Below are 20484 nucleotides of genomic sequence, written 5' to 3' on the forward strand. Positions count from 1 at the left end.
CCCATCGCACACACATGCACACAAAGACACGGACAGCATCATGTCAAACATCTTGTCGAGTTGATTTGAAGTCCGCCATGTGATTGTGTTATTATGTTCATTCGACTTGTATTCAAAAAGAAAATTCTCCCTTGTGATGTCATGTTGTGAGGTTATTGGAGAAATAATAAGATTTCCCTGTGAACAAAAAAGGACTTTTTTTTTTTTTCCAAGACGAATGTGAGAGAGACAGAAGGAACCCTACTTTGCCTCTTTGAGTGACAGCTGGTCTGCCTGCATCCCACAATCTTGTCAGTAACATGTTGTCTGAACATTATTTATCTCTAACATTTAATTGAATCTGAATCTTTGAAAATATATCTATCAAGCTTTCGACATTTACAGTAATCACCTTTTTGTTGGATGAGAAGGCATGAACACTGCCGTTGTTTGTTCAGAACAATAAACAATAGCCACGTTTGGATTTAACCTTTGGGTAAGGTACTTAGGGAATTACCGTTAATTAACCAGAGGCTGCAGCTGATATAATCTGTTGCTGGCTGTGTTTATCATTTCAACTGGTGAAACGGTTATTGTGATTGAGTATTTAACTTTAAATGGTCCACTTCTGTAACTCCAGTTAAGAGTCACCGTGTATTCTGATAGCGATACTGAAAATGAAATGTTTACTGTAAATGAACAGATCCTCTTTCTTGTGTGTGTGTGTGTGTGTGTGTGTGTGTCTCAGTGTGTGTGTGTGTGTGTGTGTGTGTCTCAGTGTGTGTGTGTGTGTGTCTCAGTGTGTGTGTGTGTGTGTGTGTGTGTGTGTCTCAGTGTGTGTGTGTGTGTGTCTCAGTCAGATGTCGGCTTGTGTGTTTCCCTGACTGCATATGTCTGGTCAGAGCTCATTTCACCAACAACGCAATTAATCACATCCAAACTAGGACTCATTAGCATATAAACAAATGGGGCCGATAAAGATGGCATTATGAATGCAGTGAACTTATATTTCGGATGGTTTTGATTAATCCTGCATAGGGAAAATAGGCATGTAGACATTTAGAGGGCAGAATCACCAACATATTCAGACCGCACTGGAGCTGATGAATGATGCAGCAACATTAGAAATGACAATGAGCTTGAAGAAATAAAATTATGATAATTTATTCCCAGTGTGTTATGAAAAAGTGTTCAAGTAATCAAAAGTCTTCAAGCTCAGTGCAGCAGATGCCTGTGTGTTTGTATTTAAATGCATATTATTTATGGAGTGATACAATGTCTGTGATGGTTAAATTATCTCCCAGTTTAAGTTTGACAGTTAAATTTGTTTGACAATATATTGTGTGTGTGTGTTCCAATCACTGCTGCCAACACAGCTATAATATCTCTGTCGTGATAAATTAATGCCCACTTGTCTCCCCTGATTCTCAGCTTTCGCACCGGTCCAGCCTCCAGGCATATTTGTAGCATTCAGTTTTTTTTTCTTAAAAAGTCCTTCCTCTTGTAAAAGGGTTCAGAGACAAAGTGACACATCTCTCACGGGAACAGCAATCAAACCAAGAAATGTAATTTACAAGCGTTGTACTGTACCTGCCAAATGAACAATGAATACATTTCTTCATGAGGAATTGTTATTGCAGTGGCTACAATAGTCAAGTCCAATCTTTTCTTCACGGTTCTTTCTTAAACTGTAACATCAGCATACAATCACAGATTAAGAGGGAGGACTAACTCTTTCCTTTTGTACTATCTACTTCAGTTTTGCAGAATACACAAGCATAACGGCCAGAAATAATGTCACAGTGCAGGACGAGTCAGAAAACCCACTGGGCTTATTTGAAGCTACCACCTAAATAATGTTAAAATGTCACCGCATTATCGAGAACCTAAAGTTTATATACATAAAATATAGCTACGTGATATTAATCCAAATTATAGTTGCAATAGCTCCTAATCTATCGGAATTGTGCTATAGGTTTTTCCAACCAACCAGTCCTCGGGGAAGACACTCCTTAAATATATCCTGTAGCTGCAGTGCAGTAATGTTAGGATCAATTGATACGGAGCAGAGATGTTCTGCCTGGTTGCGCATCAGAACCGGAGAACGGGCTCTCGGACATATCACAGATCTGACAGCGGGGACTCAGAGGGTTCTCCCAGGTCACTGAATACCAGCAGAGATCAGCTGAGTGGAACATGGAGGAGGCAGGACTGATGTACCTGATGCAGGAGCCGAGAGGAGAAGAGCTTGATTGTGTGACTTAAGAACAGCAGAAGCTATTGTAGCCTCGAGTCGAGTGGGCTACACAGGTCGGATACGCTCAGAATCATTAATTACAGGATTCAGATTAAACAATTAACTTTTGATAATTTCACCACAATACAATTTAATGAAAAGTACCCTTACTAGTTTGACCGTTTCTTATTACCGGGTAGAGGTGCATCCGTTTATCCGAAGCTGTCGTCCCCTTAACAGCCCACAATGACCCCTGGAGCTGCTGCCATGGCAACAGGTCAGCGTCAATCTGGAACCACCGGAGTGCTGTTGGATTTGTAGCTATTAATATTGTTGCAGTGAGCTCTTTGACCGCCAGCCAGCCTGGGGGACATGCATTAACACACACACACACACACCCACACACACACACACACACCCACACACACACATATATGCGCGCGCACACACACACTCACACTCTCTAAAGCCTGCTGCAGTTCACTTCCTCACACACGCATCACATTTGACACCGCCCAACTGGTGATCTCACATTCAAGGCATATATGAATCCTATTCTCTCTCTCTCTCTGTGTATGTATGTATGTATGAAGGAATGAGAGAAAGTGACTATCCAACACATCTCTCGCCCCATTAGTGCGTCTCCTCAGTTCAACATAGACTGTCGGCTTGAAGCACAGCCAATTAAGAGTGGAATGGAGGGTTTTACTGCAGTTGTTATTCTTTGCATGTACATGAACGACCTCTCTGCTGCAGCAGCGGCCTGTGTTTTGGCCGCTGTGATAGCTGTGGTTTTATCAGACTGCCGCAGAGATATTTGAGTGAACCACAGCTCTGAAAATGTAGTGCACAAATACATGACACAGACCATCGTGATTTATTTTCTTCATCCCGCTTGTTTACTTCCCCACATAGCTCGGTAAATGAGACAAGAATGCCAGCTTTGTAATTAATTAATACAAACATTTGTTACTGAAATAGAGCAGGAGCTTTAATGATGTCATGATGGGGGGGGGGGGGGGCATTCATTGATTTAACCATGTAAAAGCCTGAGAAAAGCTAAATAACAACAACTTAAGGCCACTGTTTTCACAATAAAATAACACATTAATTAATGTATCTCTCTGCGCTCTGTTTCAGTACTACGGACAGTTCCATAAATATCACATTGCGTTTGGCTCGTACAAGTTTTTAGAAAAAAGAAGGACACTATATCTAAAGGCTCATTGGTTTTGCTGACATGGAGCTTCAGGTGATGGTCGTTGCGCAATGTGAAAGCTTTCTATCAGTCCTCGGTACTCCTCTGTAAATGATAGTTTCTTAGCAAAGGCAGCATGTTTCTCACTGGAAAGTAGTCACTGTCATCGTCCATATAGTGATAACTTCATTATGACTCTGGACAGACATGGCTGTAAACTGCAACTTGACTGGTTGGTGGAGGCATACAACTGCAAGGTGGCTTTTGTAGTTGCATAGCATCGTAACTGGCTTAAAAATGCAAAATGGAGGTTCAGGTTTGGGTTGAACAACAGTTAAAAAAGATGAGTTATCTTGAAGAACTCCTCCACCATCCTGACCTCTACAAAGGGCTCGCTGTCTCCTGCGTTACCTCGGTAAATTATGCACTGCATTGTCCAATAGGCTCTTCTGTTTTCTCCTCTGGGAGACTGTGCCATGTTACTCGTTTCACAACAAACAAGCAGTTTAAGACGGAGATGTCAGTCGTGAGTGAACTCCTCTTCTGTGCCTGTTTTAGTTTTTGTCCACTTGGTGGTGTTGAGTTAACCGTGCTACTCTATCAACTCAATTAGATTAGCTACCTCGTCATGGTTGATGTAGAGATGGGTGACAAAGGAGTTGTTTGTTTGATTTCACACAACCTGCAGTCTTTTCTGTTGCCCTTGAGGTTAAACAGTAGGTAACAGTAGTTAATCTGTGACGCAAGGGATACTAATGCTCTAAACCAACAATGATCATACATTGGTTTTAAATGTATTTTCCTGCGATGAAAACCTGGTTCACCCTCGACTTAGTCCCTGATCTTTTCACAGTGTAGTAGTTGACTATATAGAAATGTAGCTAATGAGTGCTAAAGGGGCTTTCTTCTGTTTGACACCGAGCTGAGACTGCCAGCTGTTGCACAAGAAGTTCATATGACCACTGACTGTGTGTTTTATGAGATCATATGAGCATAATCACCTCCATCTTGATAAGTACTTATCCCAGACAGATGACCTGATGTGGCAGCTCTGGCTGCGCTAGTCGGAAGCTTCTTAGTAGACCTGTGTGGCATTCTCAGTCCAAAGCCTACAACACCCCCACCCCCCTCTCCCGCCATCAACGCTGGTTTCTGATTGCTGCCATTTGATTGACCTGCCATCTGTCTGCTTGCTTTTTGGTTTCTTAATCCTGTCATTTCCATACTGCGGAGCTTTAGGATCTGCTTGGCAAAACGGGCCTGCGTGCAAACACGGACACATCCAACACGGACCAGTGGAGAGAAGGAGCTACGGCTTGATTGCTCTCAGTGGCAGTACAGATGGCCGCATTAACTGAAGTTATAACAACCTTTATGTAAAACCTCTCAGGACTGCCCCACACTGCTGCTGCTTTCATGGCTCTGTCTGTCTGAGTCTACCCAAGAGCGACAGAGAACCACGTGGACCGTTGCTCTCTTTTGTGGAAATCATGGTGGTCTTTTGTGAAAAGTGAATAAAAGCACTCGCTGATTCACCCCCCAAAAAATCCCAAATAAACCAAAATGACCTATTTGGATTTTTCTTTTGCAGACACTTTGTTCTTTTCTTCATTCATTTCTTCTGCACATTGTAAACTGTCCTTACCCCACAAACATTGTTTCTTTTTCAGCACAAACTCATCTATAACTATGACCCAAAATGAGAAATGTATATCATTTTAATATTTATAAAAAAATTAATATTTCATGATAGAAATATAGATTAGAATAGAACACTTAACTGTGAAACTAAGAAATACAATTTTACTATTTTTAACCACAAATACAGCAGAACATGTAAGGAATATAACTAATATTCACTAAAGTGATGAAAGCAGTGCCACTTTCATTTCATCAGGTTGACTTTCATTTCATGTTTATTATTGTGGACATCTTCTAGATGCATTGATACAGTATAAGTATGTTATTTGAATGTGCTTTTAATTACCTCGTTGCTAATCTCCATCTGTCCTCTGTGTGTCCTCTGCAGGGCAATTCAGACCATCATGCCCTTTGCTGTGGCAGCAGGACAGGAAGTGTGTGTGTGAACGTCCCTGGTTGGCTCTGCTGGGATGAACATGCCACTGCACCAAATCTCTGTCATCCCCCGTGATGTCACCTCGTCACGGGTGTCAAGCAGTGGGAAGACTAAGGACAAGGACAAGCAGGTATGTGGAGTTATAAGGCTGGGGACACATTATTATCATTATTATTAGTATTATGGGGTAGTTTCATCCCATAAAGTGAAGAATTTACAGAGAAATTCTATAATAGTAAGGGGAGATCTTTAACTTAGCCCCGCCAACAAACTTCCAGACTCATCTAATGTCACATCCATCCATCCATCCATCCATCCATTATCAGCCGCTTATCCGGGGTCGGGTCGCGGTGGCAGCAGGTTCAGCAGGCCGACCCAGGCTTCCCTCTCACCCGCAACACTTTCCAGCTCATTCTGGGGGATCCCGAGGCGTTCCAAGGCCAGCCGGGAGATATAATCCCTCCAGCGTGTCCTCGGTCTTCCCCGGGGCCTCCTACCAGTTGGACGTGCCCGGAAAACCTCTAATGGGAAGCGTCCAGGAGGCATCCTGACTAGATGCCCGAACCACCTCAGCTGACTCCTTTTCAGAAAAGGACAAAGTCCAACCCTTCTCCAGGAGCTTGGTTCCAGAGCCCATGCTGTGCGTGGAGGTGAACCCAACTATATCTAGCTGGTACCGCTCCACCTCCTGCACCAGCTCCGGCTCTTTCCCCGCTAGTGAGGTGACGTTCCACATCCCTAGAGCTAGTCTATGCCGCCGGTGATCGGCCTGCCCAGGTCTCCCGCCTGGCCCTCCGCCCGGTCTACATAGCATCCGACCCCGATAATTCTCCCTGCGGGTGGTGGGTCCACAGGGTGTCACACATATATTTTATTTATTTACTGCACATCTCTCAAACAAGTGCAGTAGACTAGAGAGAGTCGGCATAGTAATATCGAATGAGTCTGGTCCATCGGGATCAAAAGAGGAAGATGTGTGACATTGCTCCAGAGGGATGAAGTTGGCGTGGAAAATGTGTTAATGAAACAAAGGATCATTCAACATTGCAATTTCAAAATCAAAGAATAGGCATTGATTTATGAATCGGAGCACATGCATAATAACTTATCCCTATCAGAGTGCTCGATATATATTTTTAATTTGTGAACTATTCTCTAATATCAACTGAGGGAGGCGAGTAGAAACAATTGTTTGCAACTTGCATCTTTCGGGATTAAATAAAGAATACCATTTAAACCCTTTTAGCTCACCTACTTAACAATATAATGTCTTTCTTGCTAGTACCAACCAATTCCAACTAATAGTATCATGACGTCCATCCATCAATCTGCAACTTTTAGTGACAAGGGAGATGTGTGTGAAGCCACAGTCCTTGTATGTGATTTACATCCCTCTTGAGACTGTACAATGCTCTTCTGTTGCTCTGTGAAATATGTCAAGGTACAGAAACTAAAGACTCTCCAACTCCTGTTTCACTGGACTTTAACCTTCACGTTGCCACATCATGAAGCAGATTTATTTTTCAACAGATTTGTAACTGATTTCAGGCGCGGACAAACTGGCAGTAGTGACGGATCATAAAACGCTTACATGGGTCGTTCTGGATGTAATGGACTGAGGATGTATTTTGTTTTTATTTGGAGGACTCTCTTAGTGTACATATAGATTGCCAGAAATAATGAAAATACACTGTTCATGAGAGTGTTTTATAAAGTTGATAGCCTGTTTCTTCTAGAAAAGAAGTACGGGCTACTATTCAATTTTATACAATTCTTTTTTTAAGTACCCTCTGTTTTTAACACAGCAAAAGGAAACAACAACTTTAAATTGGTCTTATAACAGTTTTAGATTCTTAATTGTTGCAAACGTGTTGACATTGTTGCCAGATGCCTTTTTTATAATATCTATAACAGCAAATACGTTTTTAATTTTAAATGACACGAGTTAAAGGGGTTTGCGGGTGGAGAACGTTACCCAAGCTGTCCTGCAGTCATTCACCGGAGAACAATCAGGAAGTTAATGTTCTAATACCAGGGGGGGGGGGGGGGGTCAATCCTAACACTGCGAATACATTCTGCAATGCAACATTTCTCTCTCAAACTAATTATTTTTGTGCTGCCTGTGGGTCGAGCAGAGGTTTTCATCTAATGATGCTGGTCAGAGTCTGGGCTGCTTATCCATTTGCGAATAGTGGTATTGGACCAAATACAAGATTTTGTACCCTTTTTTTTTTTTTCCATGGGCTTTTGTAAATAGTCTATACTTCAATTTTACAAAATGAATCTGTAAAATATCAGAATACCAGTCAGGATATACAAAAAAGGTCTAAAATCAAGCTATCTAACAGGCCTTACAGAAGAGGATTAGTGCCACTTCTGAAAAGTTCATCTGAGCCTATCGCAGATTTCTGATTTAGGATTTTGACTTTATTCTTTGAAATCTGACTTTTCTCAGAATCCGAAGATTACTCAATGAAATTGTTAAACCTCTCGCATCTGGCCATCATTTTGAATAATGAGGACATTTATTTGTTTCTGAGATGGTTATCACTTTTGATTTGCCAATAATACCAAAGACAGTCAGGTGTACCATCAAAATCTGTTGTTGATCTCACATGTCGCTCATCAATCTTCACTGTCTTCTCTCCCTCTCTGATGCTGGTGAAGTGCAGTGACAAACACCACAGTGAAGTTCTCTCAGAGCACGTTGCTTTTTTTTTAGCTCTGGAACAAAGCGAGGTGCTAAGACAATATGTCCGTAGGCTGCCCTTTCTCCTCTGCCTCATCAGCTCACAATAGACCCTGAGCGCCTAAGTGCAGCAGCACAGGTGTTCTTAAGAGGCTTCTTCGTGCTGCATATGGTGCTTTGTGTCGGCCTCCTGTTCTGAAAAGCTGACCATAAACAAGCTGTAAACTGGCACTGATGTGTATTTATACTTTACACACACACACACACAATGATTAATTTGCTAGCCTAATATAGGTTCACTATATGAGACTCAACATCCTGCCTTGTCATTGCAGAAGTGAAAGTGAACTGGGTTTAATTTCTTACACATTCCTTAGTCAAATAAAGCTGAGTTTGTGTAGCTGGAATATATGTTTGTACATTGCACGATTTAACAGGATTAAGGGCTTTAAGTCGCAGCAAGGTTACCTTAGTTTTCTGGGAAATAAAAGTGAAACTGTCAGCTGTATAATGTCTGGAGGGCATTTGGTCTCTCTGCCACAATGTTTGCTAGCAGTGTGAAGATCCAAACCTACATCTCTCTGCTCAGCATCACTCTGTCTCCTGCTGGCTGAGCCTCCCTTCTCCCCCTGAGGAATAAGTGGATAAACAGCAGCGACTCCCGTCCTCCCCGTGGAACCATCAGCAGAGGAGAGAAGGGAGAAGCGGAGTGAAGGAAAAGAGGAGAGAGTGTTTACTTTGCATGCTGATTAGCTTGAGAGCCCTGGAACTGTGTGTGTGTGTGTGTGTGTGTGTGTGTGTGTGTGCGCCCAGAGTTTAGTCACAGAGCAAAAGCCCATCTGGCACTCTTAGACAACACAACTGGTCTTTTAGCGCCTCAAGAAAAAAAAAAAAAGCAGAACTTTCCTCTACTTGGAATTCAGAGTTTGTCAGCTGCTCCTTCAGAGAGCAACACATCTTTAACTGTTGTTGTTTTCCCTTCACTTGCCTCTCTCCTCCAGCCCCTCTCAAGTTCATTTGTCTTCGTCTAAATCCTCTTTGGGTATTTACCCATGGGTACTTTGTCTGTGCCCTGTGGGTCCTCCACTTCAGAACTCCTGTAGATAAATTGAAGTTTAAGAAATATTTTTAAAACTGCTTCAAAAGACTTTTTTTGTGTGTGTGGGGTTCCCTGACAGTCCTCAGCGTTGGCAAATAATATGGTCAGATTTATTTGAGTCTGGGGTGAGCAGCGATTGAATTATGCATGAGTTGACAATAACTTAATCTCTGGTATAGGATGGCAGGTGGGGAAGAAGAAAGTATTGTGGCATATCTGAAAAATGCAAACTGACTGAGCCGCCATTGTAGGTTTCTTTGTTGATTTTCATACATCTTCAACCCCAACAGCAATGTCTCCTGGTGGACATTAAATATAGTCATTTAAATGAGATGCAACATGTGATTATTGTACTTGAAATATAGTGAAGCTTCAATAGACACAGCTGTAGCTTTCATTTTCACATTAACACTCGTATTCACATCAACACTCGTGGCCTCGCTCACACTGATATTATATTTAGCAGTATATCTGTGACTGCGCACGCACTGAACATTGTGATACTTGACTCCGGCCTTTATGATCCTGCATGTATTTTTCATGAAAGCACAGAGAGTGCTAGAAGAAAGCTTTGTCCTTCATTAAGCATGTGTCAGAGTCCAAGGATAGCTTTAATAACCGCAGCGCTCCTCTGCACTGATCTTGGCCTCCACAAATCCCGGCTCCATCAAACAATGACCACCACAGCTGAATAAACTTTCAACACAGCCTTCAGGTGGTTTATTGTGTCTATTCTATGATTTAACGAAGCGCTTCTAGTATAGAGACGGAACTAGTTCACTTGAAACAGCCTTCTAGCACTTTTGGTGCAGGTGAAGCTTTTAGGCTGCGATGGCAGATGGCAGGGTAGTCTGTTTACACACCCAGCACTACATCTGAAAAATATAGTCCCAAAAAAATTAGGTTTGATTAAATGTGTTTAGAAATCTGTTCCTGGGCCTTGAGGCAGAGAAACCGTTACCAATTATTTGGTGTGTCTAAACTGTGCAAATCATTCTCTTCCAGATAGCAGTGCCCAGAGGCTGGCAAATGGAAATGCCATGATAATAACCCAGAAAGCCTTGGGGCTGGCTAAACTAAGCATGAAATGCTGAATTATTTGGAAAAGAAGTATTTAAATGTGTGACTTGAGGGACATTAGGGAAAACCTAAGGTGTTCACTTCTAGTTGGATGTGTTCTGTTTATTTTGCTGACTTTAAAGGTGCAAAAGCTTCTGTAATATTATTTTTTTTTTTTTTACTGGTGCACCGGTGTTAATCCATTTATTATTCAAATCTGTAAACACGTGTGCACATATGCTGTCCCTTTCTCACACATGCATATAAACACATACACAAGCACACAACCCCTACGTTCATCCTGGTGTAGATGTTCTGAGGCCTAACGGGTTCCCCCGGCCTGTCTGCTAAGCAGGAGCTGGAGAGAGAAGATAACACTAAGGCAGGATGGGATTCTCTTTATGCTGGCGGCTGTTTTCATAAAGGTATGAATGTTGTGTGTCAGCAAACTAACCTATTTTGCGTATGCCTCTCTGGGAATTCAGAAAGATTAACAAACTCTGCAAACATCCCGTCTTTAGCTGCTGATATACAGTAAATAAATAAAGTTAAAGCTGTAACCTGATTTGACAAATTTCATTTGCTTTTAAGAGACCAGTTATCTTTTTGATATATATATTTGAGTCTATTAAATGTCAAAACATAGTAGAAATGCCCATCACAAGTTCCCAAAGCTCAACGTTGCAGTTACCAAGAGCTCAAACCCAAATATATACAATTTACAATGATAAATAACAGAGAAAAGCAAATTCTCAAATTTGGGAAGCTGAAACTGCAAAGGTTTGCCATTTTTGATCGAAACATCCAAGACTATTTGATTAGTCTCTTTGATTGGTCCAGCACTACCTCGCAGGACCAATAGTATATTTACTGCATTGCACGTCCTAAAAAAAAGAACATTCAGGTACATACAAACGCATCCACATGTCAGCAGCTGGTGTTGTTAGTCAGCCCGTCTGTGCAGGACTTGCTCGAGTTCCCCGGAGGACCCGGCTGCGCTGAGCCACTTGACATTGAAATGCTAAAAAACATAATTAAATGTGAAGGAGCCGACATGATGGACAGGCCTTCGAGGGCCTTGAAAGTTGTAAGGAAACACTTTGCTTCCTTACCTTCTGTGATGGCTCCAAATGTTATGTTACTTTCTTTTGGAAGCGCTGACACTACTACTGCAATATTTAGTTTTTTTACAATTACAATTGACCCATAGCAACAGAAAATAGACGGGAAATAATGTCAGTCCCCTTACCTGCTCTATATTCTAGTAGACACGGTGTAATCTTGTATGAAAGTGGAAGGAGAGTTTGCTTTGTCTCCAGTGTGATGGTGGCACTGCATGTATTTCAGCTCTTGGTTTCTATTGCCAGAGGGGGACGCAGTCAGAGGGAACTGTGTCTTCTAATTAACCCCTGCGCCTTTGCCCTCCACCCACACACATATACACACTTTAATAGCACAAAATGAACCCTTTACTGTAAAATAAAAAGTCTCAGCAAGCTGCTTTCAGATGTTCTCTTTGTGTAAAATATGTTTACAAATGATAATCTCACGATTTACTATCTGGGCTGTTGTATAACCTAATCTGAGAGATGTATAGCTATTAACCTGCTAACCTACGGAAAAGGAACAGAATGTGCACCTGAACACAAAAAGCTCTCCGCTATGAAAGCCACCGGTTTTGCCAGAATGAATTTAAAGGAACCAATTACATTTGGTGCATGAATATCTCTGTAGACTATGGATGGAGTGTACAGAGACGCAAGAGAAGAGCCAGCAGATAACCAGAGACAGACATGCAGACAGAGATGGACAAAAAAACATATATGAAATTAATGGGAGCGGTGGGAGAAATAAAAGGCCGCTCCTCTCGCCTCTCTGAGACGCTGCTGCCTCAGTCTTTGAGGGCTTCTGTCTGTTCACTGGAAGGTGTCTCCACAGGGTGTCTGAGGAGGCCGTTTAATTGAGACTGTGACATACTGATTCGGCTTCTGTGACTCTCACGGCCTCGAACATTCAGCCACAGCCAGCCAGATCAATGGAGCGGTCATATTCATCTTCCCGAGGAGACACTGCACATGTTCCCCTCACAGCAGTCTGTCCTCTGGTTCTGAGAAGTCTGATGCACAATATCTGCCTGATGAATGCTAGTTTTACACAGCCGTACGCCCCGTCTCTGTAATGAGTCTGATGGCACTCACAGCTCTGTCATACTCCATTGTGGTGGCCAGTTTATGGCAACCGCACAGGCACATAATAAGTCTCTTGTGCATCGAGTGAAAGATAGTGGGCGGTCAGACGCTTTCCAGTAAGATATGATGAGATTCCCAATTGTTTTCATTTAGGGGAGGAGGACGTTTAGGCACAAATGCACACTAGTCTCTTACAATAAGACGGCATCTTTGTCCATCCCTGTCACCCTAAAATGTCTTGATCTTTCTTTCTCCAACTTCTCCCACCACCTTAAAGCGCTTTGAGTGGTCGGAAGATTAGAAAAGCGCTGTACAAGTACAGGTCCATTTACCACCCTCTCATGGTGTTATCCAGTGGAAGATTAGCACAGTTAATCTCTGCGCCTATGAATTCCCTCATGCGACCGCACTGTGAGCTCCTCCTTGTTGCTGTCCGGGGAGGCAGATGCCCAACAGCTGCAGACGATGACTCCATTACAAACTATTCTCACTGTTTGTCAGTATAAAAGGCCCGTGACTGCTTTTCCTGTAATTCTGCTACCATGAGCTATAGGGCACACATCGGGGGATAAAGAATTCTTTTGTTGTGGAAAGCAGCTTTTCAGACAGCGTCTCAGTGGAACTAGAAGCTAGCCTCTAGATATGGCAATGCCGGTCTGTCAATCCTTGTGACTTTGGTGATCCACCGACTTTGCATCTAACACCATCATGAGAGCAAATTAGATTTTCTTTCTTGTCCAATACTTTGTTCTATGACCTGTAAAACTAAAGACCATCATCCTCAGCTGGGCTGGTGTTCACTGACAACATGCTAACATCTGCTAATTGCTTAACACACTAAACTAGAGGTAAACATTCAGATCTCAACTCTTAAGGGAATGGATACAATGTTATTACCGATTGGAATAATGGTTAAAACTATTTAAATGATACTCCTGTATTAATAAGCTGTTTCTGCGTCAGTGTTTAGTGTATGACCAGAATGACGAGACCTATTTACTTCAGTTATTTATGCTCTAGACAAGAGATAATTGACATCTGCAGGGTCAGTTTGAGAAACTGGGAAACTTGATTTAGACATATTTTAATTTAAAGATATCAGTTAAATTTAACCCAATGTAATTTCCGTCCTCTGAGTAATTTACGACTGTCAGCTTTGCACAAGTTTTCAAAAGTTAACATGCAGCTAAAAGCTGTGGAACTATTTTTTAAATTGAAAATGAAAGCCGTCCAAAGGCCACTAGTAATATTTGCACAATATGTAATGGGATAGTTGTTTAGAGGGGTGATGTTAAGAGTTACTCAAAAAACAATATGATAAGGTACTGAATACAAAAGAAACAAAGAAAACAACTTTGCACTGGTCACTAAGACAATAACCCTTCTGCTTCATATGGCAGAAAAGAAACCATACAGAGTAATATATACAGTATTTTGCCAAATGTGTATACCTGTTGCCCATCTGTGCTGTGCTGATCTTCTAAGTACCCACATTTTATTCAGAGCAGTTATATATTCTTATAGGAGAGGTACTAACCAGCCAAGTGAGCTTTCAAACCATCAGCTTTATTTCTAAATCAAAGGTGAGAGCCTCATTGTACACCAAGAACGGTTCACAACCTGCTACCTTTTTTCTATTGTGCTATACAGGAGTGGAGATCTGTTCTTGGTATGTTGTAAAGAATGACAGCATGCACAAAGAGCTCCCATCGGTCGAGTAGAATACCAGATGTGTGTTGCTTGGAAATTTCTGCCCCTTGAAGTCCAGAGCACATTTAGAAATCTTATGATCAATATTCAGTAGGGAGACGGCAACTATCTCATCACCTTTATGAGGCTATTTTAGAGATGAAATCTACCACCTCGAGATTAGTGCTTTACTCTGAGACATTTTTAGGCAGGGAATTTTATGTAAATGAATTACTATTTCAGGAAGGGTTTGAATCCAATGTTGCCAATTGACCGCGCAAAGTGAATATACTAGTTGTTAGTTATTGCACCACTTGACCAGTTCATGATAAAAGAGTAACCGATGAAGATAATGGCAGCTAGAGTCATATAGCTCACTTGTCATAACCCACGAGAAAGTGTGCACAGTACTTATCGTAACCTGTGGACTGTACAGCTCCATGGATGCACTCGTACCTGGTCTCCTGATGAGGCTCTCACTGAGCTCTGCAGAGTACCAAGTACTGCAGCCCGGCATTGACATTCACCTCCGTCTGCCAAGAGGAGAAATTGAATACAGATGGAACCCACTGAACAAGCACAGAGAGAGAGGTGTGAGAATGAAAAGATAAGGTGAAAGAGAGCACAATTACGCTCAGTTGTAAACTTGAAAGAAGCGAGAGAGGAGCATGTTGTTGCTGTAGAAATGGAGCAAAGACCGAATAATAGTAATATTGGCAGGCCTGGTGCAGCAGAGGCCGAATGTGAAGAAGTAGCCGACTGTTCACCCCAACATCCCAGGAGCGCTGTGGTTTCCCACTTTGCTTTAGGTAGTGGTCTCTCAGTGGACCAGTGTCGTCCGCCATCTAAACCAACCCTTTGCAAGGGTAACATGAATGAATCATGTTTTTGTCTCTGTGAAATCGAGGTGAAGCCAATTTGTCAGAGCAGGAGCTGTCAGTCCTTCGTCATTTAGATTGATGTGTTTATTTGAGCCCGCGGCACCTTCCACACACGCATAAGGAGTCTGGTGGCTACTCCATTGTCTGTTGCCTCCGGTCCCGCTGCCAGGGGTGACTGCAATTCATTCTGTGTCTTTTGAATGCTTGCATGCACAAACACACTTTTTTACTCTTGCAGGGCTGCGGCCTCCCTCTGGCTTGCTAATAGTTTATGATGGTGCTATATGTGACATGTGACAATCTCAGGCCACTGAAACAAGAGGAGCATCGGGGTAATGCAGGCAGAGAGAATGAGTCATCGGAGTCGAGGACTTTGTGAGCTACTACTTAAACTAGCGTTGTTTTTACCACAAGGAATCCTTTAATAAGTTATTATGTAACAGACTGCATCTTTGAACCATCATCCAGTTTAAGGTTAACTCATTTATATTGATATCTGTGACTCACACAGAAGCTCACTGCTTATAGCACTAATGTTTGGGAATGCTTTGCACATGCGCCTATTATTATGTAATGATTACATATTAAATTTAATATTTTATTTTTAGTGTATTGTATATATTGTAACCTTGTTTGCTGCTGCTAAAAAGAAAGCTATATCTGTCTATCTGTCTGTTTGAGAGTTGTCTACCGAACAAGTTGAGGCCAGGGATGGACATGTTGCTCAGCTTCTTGGAAGGGAAAAAAGTGTTTGGATGATTCGATGAGAGAACACATTTGTCTCTTCACTCTGACGGCGTTGTCACATTATGAATCTGCGAAAGAAGCGCACGTTGAGCAATATCTTCAAAGCACATTCAGTCGTGACAACTGATGGTGTTTGCGTACTGTCACCTTCAGTGCACACTTCTTAAGACTTGTTGGTTTTTGTATGTTACTTGAAGAAGATGACAGTCTTCCTTAGGTGTGTGTGTGTGTGTGTGTGTGTGTTACAGAGGCGCATTAGTGGCTTGTGGAAGAGGATCTGATGCGTTGCTCCTGTTGAACACTCAAAGTGCTCTGATTTAATACAAAACGTATAGACTGCTGTTGGTCTCCCAGGAAGCTGGATTACTCCGCTGAACAAACAGCTGAAACTAGCTGCAGAAAACGGGCACTTTGTACAAATGAGGAGAATGTAAAAGATGCTGCCTCCATAAAAGTGTTGCCTGTCTTCTCCTGAGGACATTTGATATCTTTATTCGTTGGTGGACATCTTTTCTCCCTGCTATAGCTCACAAAATGTAAATAGCAGCTTATGTCTCTGAAATGTGCAATACAAGAATGGTTATCTAAGTGTAACTAATATGTAATCACCACGTAGTAATTTTACTGTGAAATGTGAATAATGAAGTTTTTGAGCTTGGAGCAGAGCGGTCCCCCGTTTCAGTTTTAACATGAAATGTAATTCCTGTGTGTGTCTATTTGAAGCAACTTCCCTCTATAACCCATTTTACTCTGTTCTGAGATGGAGAGCAAGCAGCTCACACGGCTGGTGTAAGGCCTCCAGTGTGATGAAAGGGGGAGGGATCTAACAAGTGCTGGGAAATCGCTATAAAAACCAAAAGATGTCATAAGGAAAATATCACCATCTGCTCCCTCTTTTTTAAAACTGATTTCAGTCCCATTTCATGTGGGAAAGGTGCTCTTTACGATATTTGTTTCAAACTGTCTGCACACAGACGGAGAGCTGACTCAACAAATATTGACGGGTTGGAGTGAGATTGGAAGGAGGTTTGCGTAAATTGAGTCAGTGGAAGATGAAAATTAAATGTAGAGAGAAAGAAAAATGTAGAGTAGGATGGGGAACGGCAGAATTTCAGATGGCAGCAGTGGGTGATGAAAATGAAGAAAAAAAGAAAAGTTTGGAGTGTGGACCAGCTGGGAGCGATTGGATTTTGACTTCATGCTCATTACTTCAAAAGACCAGCTGTAAAAAGCGGTCTGCTCCTCTGCTCACCTTCCTCCATCTCTCTCTCTCTCTCTGTATCGGTCCTCCAAACCCGGAGGTGAAGTGGATCATTTTGTAAAATGTGAGGCTTAATAGTTATAGGGTTTGATATGCTGGGCAGTTATCGTTCAGAGACAACCTTGATGTCCCAAGGAGCTAGCGTATTCAGCTGCATGTAAGCTTTGGCTCCATTGCCCTTTTACTTAATGTGATCCACAGTGGTCATGGGGGCATTTGTGGAGTGTGACATTGTGGCTGTAACAGTAGAAACAATCCTCCAGGCGGATAATGAGAGTTTGAGACACTCAAATTGCAGCACATTGGTTTCAAATCCGGCTTTGTTTTGTTTCACGCCTCTCTTCCATGTGCCCATCATCTATTAGTGTCGTAAAAATGATCTGAAGCAAGTCCCAACTAGCCCCACCGTGAGCCCCTCACAGCTGTGTCATGTGACACAGAACAATCCTGGCCGACGCTGTGACAGCTTCATCCATATGGAGATGAAAAAAATGTGGCGCACATGTTGATGAGCAGTGTGCTATGAGAACGGCTACGTCAAGCTTCAGTTCAGAGATACCGGACGTCAACCGGGTTGTGGTGTTTGGATGTTTGAAGCTGCAGGAGAGGAGAATGATGAGTTTAGAGGGAATAGAGGTTCTTGTTTCCTTGGCGTGAAGGTCACTGAAGAGTGGACTGCAGAGTGGAAGTCAGAATGAGTCAACAAAAACCATTGGTACCATACTTGTTGAAATACCTGAATAACATTGCATTAGTCATTGCATTTGACTGTTGAACATGCATTATTATCTTAAAATAGTAATAGTTTTAATTCATTTAATTTAATTTAATTTCTTTTTTTGGCAACCTATTACATTTGGCAGTCATTTCAGGTTTAATAGACTGTTTTAATTGCAACACTTTCAGTTAACTAATTCCAATTAAATGCTAATATAGGATAACCAAAAGTCTGTTGCACAATTCAACAGATAACAGCTATACAATAGTAAATGTAGAAGTAGAATATGAGGGTCAATTCTCCTTAAAATTCAAAACTCAACAGTCCATAAAAAACTAAAATAATAGTATCGGACCTTTTGTATCAATTGTCTTCATTAGTTCCAAATTGTATCAGTCTTGTCGTGAAAAATTCAATCAATAATTTGGGTCAGTGGTTAGCATGGCCGTCTTTCAATCAAGGGGTTGGCAGTTCAATCCCCGCCCTAGTCGATGTGTCCTTGAGCAAGACACTTAACCCTGCATTGCTCCCCGTAGCTGTGTCTACGGTGTATAATGTAAAGTGTCTTTGAGTATCTAGAAAAGCACTATATAAATTAAATGGATTAATATTATCAGGAAAAAATTGACCCGTAAAATATGCCTCACTCTTCTGTCCCCAATAAAAGCTTTTAGTTGTTTGTAGTTTTTGTTGTGTAGTTGCGTTGAGGGTCTGTGCAGGACCCGGTCAGCAGAGGGCAGTAGAGCTAACCCTGTATCTGTGCTTCAGCAGCTCTCTGTCCCTCGTCCCTTGAACCAGGAAATGCCTTCTAATGCATCCCAACGCTCGTTCTTGTAACCTCCCTCCCAAACTGTGGTGCAGTGTGACATTCTCTACAACTCTAATCTGAGATGTAGGTTTTTTTTGTATTGACAAGCTATCCAAATATTTTAGCTCCCCATTTTTTGCTTTTGAGCATTTTCAAACATTCAAAATGCAAATGTGCCTTTCACTGAACTGCAGACACCAGGCATGTAAGACGACTAGTCTTTAAATGCAAATTGCTGCCGCTCCTCTGGACCATATTTATCTGGGAGCCAAATGAGGCCGCACCTTAAAAATGGCAATTGGAGCAGGTGGGTGTGGGACAGATTCATTGCTTCATCATTAGTACATGGACGTGGAAGAGGATGTGTAAATCCAAGGTTACTCGGCTCAGGTAGCTGTAGTGTAGAGGCGTGAATAGAGTTGTAGCTCAGAACATCGAAGCATCTAACACTACAAACAAGCTGAATTGGAAACTTGAAATTGTCTGAGTAGTTTCTGTTTGCTGTAGTCTTTTGTTCATCTGCAAAACAACACACCTCTGAGGAGTATGTCTTCTAGAGGAATTATTTATACTTCCTCTTTGTGTCGATTGCCTTTCTGTGTTGAGATGCATGCTGTGTTTCTGTTCAGAGATTCAACAGTTCATCTTTGTTGGTTATCTTGACCTGTTGTGGTTCGGATGAGGGAGCTTTTCCCCCCTGACATGTTTGAGGGCCAGGACCTCCACCCTGAGGGTTCCGACTGCTGCTTACATCCCCGAAATCCTCATCAGATCTTTGAAGTGCAGGAAAAATAATAGTGCAGTTATGGTCAAAGAGCATATTATTGTATTCTGAGTGTGTGCATGTGTTTTTTAAAATACCCCAATCCTTATATTTGCAATGCAGACTTCTCCGCCTGTCCAGGGTAAATATTGTAGCACCATCTGTTCAACAGCAGGTGATGATGGATGATGTCATTGCTAGTTTCTTTTTTTTTTATACATTTGTACACTGAGGTCATTCCTCTAGTGATGCACATGTATAGCAAAAGTTCAGCACCAATGATGGATCTAATGTTTTTTTAAGAAATGGCTGGATGGATCACTTTCAGACAGCCTTTGAAAAAAATCTGTCTGGGAAATTGAAAGATGGAGACATGAAACTGCTATTGCTTCTTTATTTGAAAAATTCAGGATAGCAATTGCAATTATGTTTATCAGGCTGCGGATGTTTATAGGAGACAGAGATAAAGGCAGACTTGGCCTGCCGATACTTATCTTTAGTCGGTAAGAAGAACTTAGTAAACCGTGTGCATTTGTAGTCATTCGGTTCTAAATTTGAATATCTGTTCTTCTATCCCGTGGTCGGGAGCTGAACAGCACAATGTGCTTTGCCAGCGTGGCTCCATGCAGCTATCTGCATCCAAACAGCTTTTGATGACTCCTGATCAAACGCACACTCACATCGTGGAGGTTTAATTAAGTTTGAGAGATCCTCATCATGCCAATTAGCCCTCTGCTGCAACTTGGGAAGTATTTAGGATTCATTGATCCACTCTACTGAGAGTGTTGTGCAGGGTCTACCTCTTTCGCCAGGTTCTGCAGATGTCCCGTGCTCCTCACCTAATGCACTGTTGAAATACTAATCTAATTTAGAAGGTTATCATTGGGCCCGGGTGCTGATGTGGAGACTGATGGAGTCGGTGCTTCCGTCTGCACAGTGAATGCTGCAGGTGCCTTTTTTTCAAACGCTGATAAACCCGGTTGCTGGCAGACGTTAAAGAGGTGTGTGTGTGTGTGTGTGTGGCTGCTGGCTAACGCATATCTTTAATGTGATGTGTGGGTGTGTGGATGTTCCCGCACATTATATAACAA

At 42.0% G+C, this 20484-nt stretch overlaps 1 protein-coding gene across 2 annotated transcripts in view; it reads left to right on the forward strand.

Moving 5' to 3' along the window:
* Positions 1–20484, forward strand: part of march8 (membrane-associated ring finger (C3HC4) 8) — a 61920-nt gene that overhangs the window by 10179 nt on the left and 31257 nt on the right. For both annotated transcript variants that reach the window (XM_034551520.1, XM_034551521.1), the window contains one exon: positions 5443–5620. In XM_034551520.1, coding sequence (XP_034407411.1) covers positions 5525–5620 — 96 coding nt within the window. In that variant the 5' untranslated portion in view covers positions 5443–5524. The remainder of the gene's footprint in view (positions 1–5442; positions 5621–20484) is intronic.

The sequence above is a fragment of the Cyclopterus lumpus genome, chromosome 15 (assembly GCF_009769545.1).
Source record: "Cyclopterus lumpus isolate fCycLum1 chromosome 15, fCycLum1.pri, whole genome shotgun sequence".
NCBI lineage: Eukaryota > Metazoa > Chordata > Actinopteri > Perciformes > Cyclopteridae > Cyclopterus > Cyclopterus lumpus.